Consider the following 13,831-nt stretch of genomic DNA (forward strand, 5'->3'; position numbering starts at 1 on the left):
AGAAAGAATGTAAACCATTCCGTTGTTCAGGTGCTTTATTTCCTTCCATGCTGTTTGTCTTCTATTTGCCATAGATAAAAAATGAGTTTTCTAGCAACCTATATACTTTTCCTCTTGAGCATTTATAGGCTTTAGTAGCAACTGTCTGTTTTGCTTTTTATTGCCATGGTTATCCAAGGTAAGTATTTCGCTAATATTAAAATACATTGTATTTTTGCTTTATGTCCTTGCGGAAATCAGTGTATTTTACAGACTTTACTTGTGTTTACACTTTGCCTAAGTAGGTAATATAAAACCGGGCTCACTATAGGTGTTCAAGGAATAACTGTTAGTTGATTAGTGTCATCTTTTCTACAAAGAAAATAATGCCAATATTAAATAACTTCCCCCAAATTGCCAATTAGTCCCTTATAAAATGCTCAGGAATATTTTACTCCTGGTCTGGCATATTTGAAGCAGATTATACATCATCTAAAATATATTAGTTTTTTTTTTTTTTTTGAGTTCCAACCAGTTTGGTGTTCAATATAAGTTATTTCTGTTAGAAGTGTACCTTCTGGCAATACTTACGTTCCAGTTTTGAGCTTTTATTTAATTTTGAGAAAATTTATTCTGCTACGATAAATTCTAAGGAAGGTGTCCCACAGTGCTGCAGTGGCATGATAGAATCCTCTGTCTGCTAAGTATTGGCATCCTAGGCTATACGCAGTTGGAGATGGGTCTGGTGGTTGCAGTTTTATAACCTCAAACACTCTGGACCAAGGGCTCCCAAATGCTGATGCACAGAGACTATATAGAACCCCAAAAATCAGTCTGGGACAGGTACAGGGATCTGCGTTGGTCAGGACTTTGTGAGTTTGGGGGTTTTTTTGTTGTTGTTTTTGTTTTGTCTTGTTTTGTTGTTTTTAATTTCCCAGGTGATTCCAAGGGACTTTGTGTGGGGGCCATTTCTCCAAACCAGAAATGGGCACAGTTTTCAATTCAGCAGACCCTTAACTGCACCATTTGATTGCATATGTAATCTTGTTTTTTTTTTAATTATTTTTTTCATCATGATAACTATACTCTTTAATTCCCATCCCCTGCTTTCCCCATCCCCCGCCCACCTCCTCTCTGGTAACCATCAGTTTGTTCTTTATAGTTAAGAGTTTATTTCTTGGTTTGTCTTTGTCTCTTTTTTTCCTTTGTTTTGTTTCTTAAATTCCACATATGAGTGAGATCGTATGGTATTTGTCTTTCTCGGACTTATTTCAGCATTATACTCTCTAGCTCCATCCATTTTTTGCACATGGCAAGACTTCATTCGTTTTTATGGCTGAATAATATTCCAGTGTGTATATATACCACATTGTCTTTATCCATTCATCTGTCAACAGACCCTGGGGCTGTTTCCATAGTTTTGCTATTGTAAATACTGCTACTATAAACATAGGGGTGCATATATCCCTTTGAATTAGCATTGTTGTTTGTTTTGTGTGTGTGTGTGTGTGTGTGTGTGTGGTGTTTTTTTTGTTTTTTGTTTTGGTAAATACCCAGTAGTTTAATGAATTCCAAGCCATATTGCAATAATGACTTTTCTCATAAACCTGGGAGTGTTACCATTCCGTTTAGGAGAATACACTCTAAGTTATGATTATAGCAAATGTCCATCAACAGATGAATGGATAAAGAAGATGTAGTGTATATATGTGTGTGTGTATATCTCCACTGTAATGTTATTCAGCCATGAGGAAGAAGGATATCCTGCCATTTATAACAACAAGGGTCAACCTTGAAGGCATTAGGCTAAGTGAAGTGAGGCAGAGAAAGACAAATATTGTATGATATCACTTGTATGTGGGTTCTAAAAAGGTTGAACTCATAGAAACAGTAGAGTGGTGATGGTGGTGGCTACCAGGGGCGGGAGGGTAGAGGAAATTGGGGTTGGTCAAAAGATACACACTTCCAGTTATAAGATGAATAAGTTTTATGGATCTAATGTATAGCATTTTGATTATACTTAATAATACTGTATTGTATATTTAAAAGCTGCTATAAAGAGTAAATTTCAACTGTTCTCACCACAAAAAAAGAAATGGTAATTATGGGACGGGGTAGAGGTATTAACTAATGCTATGGTGGCATCATTTTGCAGTATATACAGGTATGAAATCAACATGTTCAATAACTTTAAACTTCCACAATACTGTATGTCAAAATTATATCTCCATAAAACTGGAAAGTAAAATAAAAGTTGAGTGACTAAAGAGTAACATACAGTAAGATATTCAATACTAGTGAGTTGCTAATACCATTTACAATTTTGAAGTGTTTAGTAATTGATAAGCTAAGATGGGAACTTAGAAACTAATGTGGTCTCTGTATTAATGTATTGGCTTTGACTTTAATCAGTTGGCATCCAAAATACTAGTTTTTTGCCTTATAAAAAGTGTTTAAAGAAGAAGATATTCATGGTGTACAAAGGTAAAATCTGAAATAATGTGGAAAAATTTAGTCTACATGTTTACCAAAACACTATTTTAACTGTACAAGTGAAGCATTTTTATAGCCTATTTTTTATTGAAGTATAGTTGACATATTAGTTTCAGTTGGACAACATAGGGATTCAACATTTATATACATTTTGAAATGGTTACTACCACAAGTCTAGTTACCTTCTGTCACCAAACATAGTTATTACAATATTATTGACTGTATTCCCTATGCTGTACTTTACATCCCTACGACTTATTTGTTGTATAACTGGAAGTCTGTACCTCTTATTTTCGATAGTTTTAATCCTAGAAACTTGGAAGAATAAATCTTTGCAGTGAAATATTATCTCTTCTTGAAACCTGTGAGGAAAAAAATGATTTATTAGTATCCAAAAATTAAAATAAGAAGTACTTAAAAACTGGTATTCACTTTTGTTCTCATCTTATTTCTCCTCCCCTCTCCCCAAAGCAGATTGCCAAACTGAGGCAGCAACTACAACGTAGTAAACAGAGTAGTCGGCACGGTAAGGAGAAAGATCGTCAGTCACCTCTTCATGGCAACCATGTAACAATCAATCACACTCAGGTAGGCTAATTTCTTGTCCACATTTGAATAATTCCTTTTAAAGGGTTCATTATAAAGGGGGGATCCATTATTTTAGCATTAAAAAATTAATAATATAAATCCCTAGCTCTACTAAATTACTACTACTGGTTAAATTGTTGCAAGAAGTTTTTTCACCCCTCCATATACATAATTTTCTTTTAATAATAGACCTAACAGAGTGTAGTCACCTCAAGGATGATTGATACTAAAATCCTAGCTCATTCACTTATTAAGCAACTATGGGCATTATCTCATTTAATCTTCCTAATAGTACCTTAAACCATCTATATCTCTTTATCTATATTTACCCCTATTTTACATAAGAAGAAATTGAGGATTAGAGTTCTGTTGGGGATCCCCCAACTTCCCCCCACCCCAGGAACATGTACTTCCATGGAATAAGTTTGGGGAATGCTGTTCTAGACCAAATTCACTTAAAATATTGATATAAATTTTAGTAAATCAAATACAGTAGTATAGAAAAACCCAAGTAGTGAATCAAAACAAAACTAAACAGGGTGTTTCAGAAACATATGGATGATTCAGCATTAAGAAAGGTGTTAGTTTAGTTAACTGCATCAGAAGGTCAAAGTAGACGCTGAACAATATTTGATAAAAACTCAGTATTCTTATGTGATAAAACCTTATTAACTAAAAATAGGATACTTCCTAATGTGACTTACTGCAAGTGTAGTGAGATCCTAACAATAAAATACTGGAAGCATTTCTGTTAAAATAAAAATCAAGTCATAGATGCCCATAATTACTGATATTACTTGCTAGTGGCTTAGAGGCTCTGGACAGAGCAGTAAGAAAAAGAAACAGCTTTCATTATCTGTATATGATATGATTATATTTAGAAAATCAAAGTGAATGAACTAAACCATTGAAACCAATAGGATAGCCAGTACCAAGTGTTGGTGAGGATGTGGATCAACTAGAACAGACATTCATTGCTAATGGGAACACAAAATGGTACCACCACTTTGGAAAACAGTTTGGCATTTTCCTAAAAAGTTAAACACACATACACTGACTATAGAGCCCCCAAATTCCACTCTTTGATATCTAGGCATGAGAAATAAAAACATATGTCCATACTAAGACTTTTACATCAGTGTTCATGGAGGCATTATTTATAAGAGTCAAAAAATGGAAACAAATATCTATTAGCTGGTGAATGGATAAAACAACATTTCATAATATCCATGCAATACTACTCAGCAGTAAAAAGGAAGGAACTACTGATACTTATGAGAACGCGGTTGAATCTCAAAAACATCACGCTAAGTGAAAGAAGTCAGAAGCAAAAGTCTACATAGTGTATGATTCATTATATTAAATTCTCAAAAAGGCAATATTATAGAGACAAAGTATGATTTTTTTCTTATCTGGTAGAAATAATATATTTTATTCCTACTCTGTTTATTTCAAGCACCTTTTCTGTAAGAGCCCATTTATAGAAGATCTATTGACTTGCTGATTTAACAAAAAAGACTTAGGCAGGTGTTCCTAATTTACATTGAATTTTTGACATTGTGGTTAGGTATAAAAATAATTATCTGCCATACATACTGAAATATTTGTAGGCGAAGTATGAAGTCTAGAATATGCTTTAAAATTATCTAAGAACAGAAGAAAAGTGGATACTTGATGAAACAAGATTGGCAGATGTTGGTAATTTTTGAAGCTGGATGATGTGCACATGAGAGTTCATTATGGTATAGCATTTAATTATGCTTATGATTATAATTTTTCATAACAAAAAGAAAAAACTGAGAACTTAAACGATTAAATGTAAACATAAAAATTGGTAGTTTCTCTTATATGAATGAAGGTAAACCACTGTACCCTCTACTTAGAATACTTCTAACACCACATGTGTGGGAGGTTTTCCCATACCATTTGCCAACTCTCCAGACACCAGCTGAGTGTCTTACAATTCAATATAACACTAACTACTCGGAGTTGGCACAGACCCCACAGTTTAAGGGCTCAGCCCTACAAGACTGCCCACCCTCCCCCCTTAAGATGCCAGTCACAAGTCCCAGATTGTCATCTGTACTTCTGACCATCTGGCTATAAAAAAGTAATTCCCAACAACCACTTCAGGTTCAATAATTTGTTAGATGGCTCACAGAACTCAGGGAATCACTTATGTGTACTCTTTTATTATAAGGGATATAATAAAGGATGCAGACGAACAGTTCGATAAAGAGGTACATAGGGCAAGGTCTGGAGAGGTCTCAAGTGCAGGGGCTTCTGCCTCCCTGGAGTCGGGGCGTGCCACTCTTTTGGCATGTGGATACGTATTCACCAACCTGGAAGTTCTCTGAACTCATAGTTTAGAGATTTTTATGAAGGCTTCATCACATTGGCATGATCCATTATTAACTCCATCTCCAGCCCTTCTGCCCCCTCCAGAGGATGTGTGGGGCTGGAAGTTCCAAGCTTATAATCATGGCTTGATCTTTCTGTTGACTAGAAGCTATCCAGGAGCCCCTCAAGAGTCACCTCATTAGAATAGAAGACTGTTCCTTCTATCATCCAGGAAATTCCAAGGGATTTGGGGGCTCTGTGTCCAGTTCCAGGGTGAGAAACCAAATACGGGAACCCAAAAGATGCCCCTAGCATACCTATCACTCAGGAAATTACAAGAATTTTGGGAACTGTGTGTCAAGAACCAGGACAGACACCAAATATATGTTACTTGTTATGTTACAGTTCTCAAACACGTATATAAGAAAAATATATACAATGCCTAGAATTTGACATAAAATAAATATGCAAATTATAAGACTTTATTGAGGATATGAAATACAAAACCAAGACCTAAATGGGAAGTCCCAACACATTCATGTATGGGAAGGGAAGACTCAATATTTTTTAAATAGCAATTTACCTGAAATTAATGTACAGATTGAGTTCCAACAGAAATTTAGAAGGACTTGTTTTGTTACTTGAAAAGTTGTTCTCAGAGGTCCTATGGAAAACTAATGCCAATTAATAGAAAAAATTTGAAAAGGTTTTTCCTATAAGATACCAACATGTACTATAAAATAGCAATTAAAGTGAAGCTCTGTATAGGGAATATCTGTTAAGGAAATGAAATCAGAATCAAATCAAATATAGAAATCCATAAGGAAATCAAATATAGAATCATAAATGTTGGCAGTTTGATTACTGGGTGGCAAAAAACATACTACTTCACACCATACACAAAAATAAATCATGATAGGTTAAATATTTAAAAATGAAAAATGATAAAAGTACTGAAAGGTATCTGATACTAAAGTAAGCAGCACATGTATGACAAAGAGGTACAACTTCAATATGAAAAAATCTCGTGCATCAATAACAAAGGACATTAGCAGGCAGCGGTTCACAGATGGCAGAAGCACAGCACTGAGTACAGGAAATATTATTCATGTGTTAATCAGTGATTAGCAGTCCACCTCATTATGAATCCTACGGATCAACTTTAATCATTCCGACTAAGATAGAGAACATGATTATTTTTATTTTTACCTTGTTCATCTTTGTTTTCCTTATTTCCTTTCTGTGGTAGAAGTTTCTTGAGCATCAAAAGGCTTATCTTACTCTAAACTCTAAAGAACAAACAGACGGTTACCAGAGGGGAGGTGGTGGGGGGAGTACTTGAAGTAGGTGTGGGGATGAAGAGTACACTTACCATGATGAGCACTGAGTTATGTATAGAATTGTTGAATCACTCTATTATACGCCTGAAACTAATATAATACCGTATGTTAAATATACTGGATTTTTTTTTTTTTTAAAGACTGATCTTGGGCCCCTGGGTGGCTCGGTCAGTTAAGTGGCTGCTTCGGCTCAGGTCATGATCCTGGGGTCCTGGGATTGAGCCCCGCATCGGGCTCCCTGCTCAGGGAGCTTGCTTCTCCCTCTGCCTGCTACACCACCTGCTTGTGCGCTCTCTCTCTCTCTGTCAAATAAATAAAATCTTAGGGGCGCCTGAGTGGCTCAGTCGTTAAGCATCTGCCTTTGGCTCAGGTCATGGTCCCAGGGTCCCGGGATCGAGCCCCGCATCGGGCTCTCTGCTCGGCGGGAAGCCTGCTTCTCCCTCTCCCACTCCCCCTGCTTGTGTTCCCTCTCTCGCTCTGTCTCTCTCTCTGTCAAATAAATAAAATCTTTAAAAAAAAATAAAATCTTAAAATTTTTAAAAGGCTTATCTTATACTTTTTGGTACTGTCTGTGACAACCGTGAGAGGTGGTTAACTCTTGAGAACTTCTCCAAAAGACTTTTGAAAACAACCTTAAAGTTGTTAAGTGAGTGTCACTGAACTGAACATGATGTATTGTTGCCACATTATTTAATAATCCATAAGGTTTTCAAAATGGAAATTAAAAATACTAGAAGGTAATTGTAACAGTGAAGGAAACAAATCTTTTAAACACACACATAGAGCTGTCCAGTAAAGCCACATGATCCACTTAACTGACAGGATTTCAACTATGCTTTTTCAGTAAAAACAGCAAACGGAAAAAGAAACGGTGCAGAAGAGTCTGTCTGCTGTCCTAATGAAACAGTGTATATGTTATGCCATTATACCTTTACACTTCACCTTAAAGGATTATTTTGACTCTAGAGTTTTTAGCTTCCTTACTTTAGAACCTAAATTTCTGGATGTGATTCTGAATTTATAAATTGTATTTGAAATGTTGAAATAACTCCACTCATTTGAGTTTCCATTTTCAGATTTACCGTGCTCTTTAGTTCTTGATTTCTTGGTTTTTTTGGCCACAAATAATTTGACACCACCTTATCTTATGTTTTGTAGGCTACTGGATCAAGATCAGTCCCTATGCCGCTGTCAAATATATCAGTGCCAAAATCATCCGTTTCACGTGTGCCCTGCAATGTAGAAGGAATAAGTCCTGAATTAGAAAAGGTATTCATTAAAGAAAATAATGGGAAGGAGGAAGTGTCCAAGGTAAGGTTACGTGCAATGTTTGAATCCTTTTTTTTTCTTTAATATTTAGAACTGTCTTAAAAGTCCTTTTTTTGGTAACAGCTTTATTAGCTATAATTCACATACCATCAATTTAGCCATGTGAATTGTACAACTCAGTGTTTTTTTTTTTTGTATATTCACAGTTGTGCAACCATCACCACAATCGATTTTACAGCATTTTCATCACCCCAGGAAGAAACTTTGATCCTTTAGCAATCATCCCTCATTTCCTTCCAGTGCCCCCAGCTGTAGACAACTACTAATCTACTTTCTCTGTCTACAGCTTTGCCCGTTCTAGACATTTCCTATAAATGGAATCATGCAATACCTGGCCTTTTGTAACTGACTTTTTTCATTTAGCATAATGTTTTTAAGGTTTACCCATATTGTAACACTTATCAGTACTTCGTTCCTTTTTATTGTCAAATACTCAGTGTGTGAATTTTATTTAGCTAGTCATCAATTGATGAACATGGTCTTGTTCCTACTTTTTGGCTATTATGAATAATGCTGCTATGAAGTTCATATACAAGATTTCATGCGCACATGTTTTCCTTTCTCTTGGGTATATACCTAGTTGTGGAATGGCTGGTTTGGTAGCTCTTTGTTTAACCTTTTGAGAAACTGCCAGACTGTTTTCCAGAGTGTCTGTACTACACCATTTACTTGTATGAAGGTTCCAGTTTCTCCCATCGTCACCCATACTTGTAATTCTTTTTTATTATAGACATCCTATTGGGTGTGGGTATCTTCTCATGGTGTAGCTATGCATTTCCTGAAGGCTAATGATGTTAAGCATCTTCTGTGTGCTATTGGCCATTTGTATATCTTCTTTTTTTTTTAAATTTTTTATTGTTCTGTTAATCACCATATATTACATCAGTAGTTTTTGATGTAGTGTTCCATGATTGCTTGTTTGTGCATAACACCCAGTGCTCCATTCAATACATGCCCTCTTTAATACCCATCACCAGGCTAACCCATCCCGCACCCCCCTCCCGTCTAGAACCCTCAGTTTGTTTTTCAGAGTGGTTCATCTCCCCCTCCGATTCCCCCCCTTCATTCTTCCCCTCCTGCTATCTTCTTTTTTTTTTTCCACATATATTGCATTATTTGTTTCAGAGGTACAGATCTGTGATTCAACAGTCTTGCACAATTCACAGCACTCACCATAGCACATACCCTCCCCAATGTCTATCACCCAGCCACCCCATCCCTCCCACACCACCCCCCACTCCAGCAACCCTCAGTTTGTTTCCTGAGATTAAGAATTCCTCATATCGGGCGCCTGGGTGGCTCAGTTGGTTAAGCGACTGCCTTCAGCTCAGGTCATGATCCTGGAGTCCCTGGATCGAGTCCTGCATCAGGCTCCCTGCTCAACAAGGAGCCTGCTTCTCCCTCTGACCCTCCCCCCTCTCATGTGCTCTCTCTCTCTCATTCTCTCTGTCTCAAATAAATAAAATCTTAAAAAAAAAAAAAAGAATTCCTCATATCAGTGAGGTCATATGATACATGTCTTTCTCTGATTGACTTATTTCGCTCAGCATAACACCCTCCAGTTCCAGCCACGTCGTTGCAAATGGCAAGATCTCATTCCTTTTGATGGCTGCATAATATTCCATTGTATATATATACCACACCTTCTTTATCCATTCATCTGTCGATGGACATCTTGGCTCTTTCCACAGTTTGGCTATTGTGGACATTGCTGCTATAAACATCGGGGTGCACGTACCCCTTCGGATCCCTACATTTGTATCTTTGGGGTAAATACCCAGTAGTGCAATTACTGGATCGTATGGTAGCTCTATTTTCCACTTTTTGAGGAACCTCCATCCTGTTTTCCAGAGTGGTTGCACCAGCTTGCATTCCCACCAACAGTGTAGGGGGATTCCCCTTTCTCTGCATCCCCACCAACATCTGTCTTTTCCTGACTTGTTAATTTTAGCCATTCTGACTGGTGTGAGGTGGTATCTCATTGAGGTTTTGATTTGGATTTCCCTGATGCCGAGCAATGTTGAGCACTTTTTCATGTGTCTGTTGGCCATTTGGATGTCTTCTTTGGAAAAATGTCTGTTCATGTCTTCTGCCCATTTCTTGATTGGATTCTTTGTTCTTTGGGTGTTGAGTTTGATAAGTTCTTTATAGATTTTGGATACTAGCCCTTTATCTGATATGTCATTTGCAAATATCTTCTCCCATTCTGTCAGTTGTCTTTTGGTTTTGTTAACTGTTTCTTTTGCTGTGCAAAAGCTTTTTATCTTGAAGTCCCAATAGTTCATTTTTGCCCTTGCTTCCCTTGCCTTTGGCGATGTTTCTAGGAAGAAGTTGCTGCGGCTGAGGTCGAAGAGATTGGTGCCTGTATTCTCCTTTAGGATTTTGATGGACTCCTGTCTCACATTGAGGTCTTTCAACCATTTGGAGTCTATTTTTGTGTGTGCTGTAAGGAAATGGTCCAGTTACATTGTTCTGCATGTGACTGTCCAGTTTTCCCAACACCATTTGTTGAAGAGACTGTCTTTTTTCCATTGGACATTCTTTCCTGCTTTGTCAAAGATTAGTTGACCATAGAGTTGAGGGTCCATTTCTGGGCTCTCTATTCTGTTCCCTTGATCTATGTGTCTGTTTTTGTGCCAGTACCATACTGTCTTGATGATGACAGCTTTGTAATAGAGCCTGAGAAATTGTGATGCCGCCAGCTTTACTTTTCTTTTTCAACATTCCCCTGGCTATGTGGGGTCTTTTCTAGTTCCATACAAATTTTAGGATTATTTGTTCTATTTCTTTGAAAAAAGTGGATGGTATTTTGATGGGGATTGCATTGAATGTGTAGATTGCTCTAGGTAGCATTGACATCTTCACAGTATTTGTTCTTCCAATCCATGAGCATGGAACGTTTTTCCATTTCTTTGTGTCTTCCTCAGTTTCTTTCATGAGTATTTTATAGTTTTCTGAGTACAGATCCTTTGCCTCTTTGGTTAGATTTATTCCTAGGAATCTTATGGTTTTGGGTGCAATTGTAAATGGGATCGACTCCTTAATTTCTCTTTCTTCTGTCTTGTTGTTGGTGTATAAGAATGCCACTGATTTCTCTGCATTGATTTTATATCCTGCCACTTTACTGAATTCCTGTATGAGTTCTAGCAGTTTTTGGGGGAGAGTCCTTTGGGTTTTCCACATAAAGTATCATATCGTCTGCAAAGAGTGAGAGTTTGACTTCTTCTTTGCCGATTTGGATGCCTTTTATTTCATTTTGTTGTCTGATTGTTGTGGCTAGGACTTCTGATACTATGTTGAATAGCAGTGGTGATAGTGGACATCCCTGCCACGTTCTTGACCTTGGGGGGAAAGCTCTCAGTTTTTCCCATTGAGAATGATATTTGCTGTGGGTTTTTCATAGATGGCTTTTATGATATTGAGATATGTACCCTCTATCCCTATACTCTGAAGAGTTTTGGTCAAGAAAGGATGCTGTACTTTGTCAGATGCTTTTTCTGCATCTATTAAGAGGATCATATGATTCTTGTTCTTTCTTTTGTTAATGTATTGTATCACGTTGATTGATTTGCGGATGTTGAACCAACCTTGCAGCCCAGGGATAAATCCCACTTGGTCGTGGTGAATAATCCTTTTAATGTACTGGTGGATCCTATTGGCTAGTATTTTGGTGAGAATTTTTGCATCCATGTTCATCAAGGATATTGGTCTGTAATTCTCCTTTTTGACGGGGTCTTTGTCTGGTTTTGGGATCAAGGTAATGGTGGAGTCATAAAATGAGTTTGGAAGTTTTCCTTCCGTTTCTATTTTTTGGAACAGTTTCAGAAGAATAGGTATTAATTCTTCTTGAAATGTTTGGTAGAATTTCCCTGGGAAGCCATCTGGCCCTGGGCTTTTGTTTGTTGGGAGATTTTTGATGACTGCTTCAGTTTCCTTAGTGGTTATAGGTCTGTTCAGGTTTTCTATTTCTTCCTGGTTCAGTTTTGGTAGTTGATACATCTCTAGGAATGCATCCATCTCTTCCAGGTTATCTAATTTGCTGGCATAGAGTTGCTCATACTATCTTCTTATAATTTTATTTCTTTGGTGTTGGTTGTGATCTCTCCTCTTTCATTCATGATTTTGTTGATTTGGGTCATTTCTCTTTTCTTTTTGGTAAGTCTGGCCAGGGGTTTATCAATCTTGTTAATTCAGAGAACCAGCTCTTAGTTTCGTTGATCTGTTCTACTGTTCTTTTGGTTTCTATTTCATTGATTTCTGCTCTGATCTTTATTATTTCTCTTCTCCTGCTGGATTTAGGCTTTATTTGCTGTTTTTTCTCTAGCACCTTTAGGTATAGGGTTAGGTTGTGTATTTGAGACCTTTCTTGTTTCTTGAGAAAGGCTTGTATTGCTATATACTTTCCTCTTAGGACTGCCTTTACTGCATCCCAAAGATTTTGAACAGTTGTGTTTTCATTTTCATTGGTTTCCATGAATTTTTTTAATTCTTCTTTAATTTCCTGGTTGACCCATTCATTCTTTAGTAGGATGCTCTTTAGCCTCCATGTATTTGAGTTCTTTCCAACTTTCCTCTTGTGATTGAGTTCTAGTTTCAAAGCATTGTGGTCTGAAAATAGGCAGGGAATGATCCCAATCTTTTGGTACAGGTGGAGACCTGATTTGTGACCTAGGATCTGATCTATTCTGGAGAATGTTCAATGGGCACTAGAGAAGAATGTATTCCATTGCTTTGGGATGGAATGTTCTGAATATGTCTATGAAGTCCATTTGGTCCAGTGTGTCATTTAAAATCTTTATTTCCTTGTTGATCTTTTGCTTAGATGATCTGTCCATTTCAGTGAGGATGGTGTTAAAGTCCCCCAATATTATTGTATTGTTGTCAATGTGTTTCTTTGCTTTTGTTATTAATTGCCTTATATAATTGGCTGCTCCCATGTTAGGGGCATAGATATTTACAATTGTTAGATCTTCTTGTTGGATGGACCCTTTAAGTAGGATATAGTGTCCTTCCTCATCTCTTATTACAGTCTTTGGTTTAAAATATAATTTGTCTGATACAAGGATTGCCACCCCAGCTTTCTTTTGGTGTCCATTAGCATGGTAAATGGTTTTCCACCCCCTCACCTTCAATCTTGGGGTGTCTTTGGGTCTAAAATGAGTCTCTTGCAGACAGCATATCGATGGGTCTTGTTTTTTAATCCAATCTGATAGCCTGTGTCTTTTGATTGGGGCATGTAGCCCATTTACATTCAGGGTAACTATTGAAAGATAGGAATTTAGTGCCATTGCATTGCCTGTAAGGTGACTGTTACTGTATATTGTCTGTGTTCCTTTCTGGTCTATGTTGCTTTTAGGCTCTCTCTTTGCTTAGAAGACCCCTTTCAATATTTCTTCTAGGGCTGGTTTCGTGTTTGCAAATTCCTTTAGTTTTTGTTTGTCCTGAAGCTTTTTGTCTCTCCTTCTATTTTCAGTGACAGCCTAGCTGGATATAGTATTCTTGGCTGCATATTTCTCTCATTTAGTGCTCTGCGTATATCCTGCCAGTCCTTTCTGGCCTGCCAGGTCTCTGTGGATAGGTCTGTTGCCAATCTAATGTTTCTACCATTATAGGTTACATATCTCTTCTCCCGAGCTTCTTTCAGGATTTTCTCTTTGTCTCTGAGACTCGTAAGTTTTACTGTTAGATGTCGGGGTGTTGGCCTATTTTTATTGATTTTGAAGGGGTTCTCTGTGCCTCCTGGATTTTGATGCCTGTTTCCT

General features: G+C 37.2%; 1 protein-coding gene across 1 annotated transcript in view; it reads left to right on the forward strand.

Annotated features, from left to right (window-relative positions):
- The window catches only part of GLCCI1 (glucocorticoid induced 1), a gene marked incomplete at its 5' end in the record, with an annotated part of 111,657 nt that overhangs the window by 72,626 nt on the left and 25,200 nt on the right, over positions 1 to 13,831 (forward strand). The window contains 2 exons of the mRNA XM_035021392.1: positions 2,944 to 3,060; positions 7,899 to 8,051. Of these exons, the coding sequence (XP_034877283.1) occupies positions 2,944 to 3,060; positions 7,899 to 8,051 (270 nt within the window). The remainder of the gene's footprint in view (positions 1 to 2,943; positions 3,061 to 7,898; positions 8,052 to 13,831) is intronic.

Source organism: Mirounga leonina, unplaced genomic scaffold, assembly GCF_011800145.1.
Source record: "Mirounga leonina isolate KUSES-001 unplaced genomic scaffold, KU_Mleo_1.0 Mir_174, whole genome shotgun sequence".
Classification (NCBI taxonomy): domain Eukaryota; kingdom Metazoa; phylum Chordata; class Mammalia; order Carnivora; family Phocidae; genus Mirounga; species Mirounga leonina.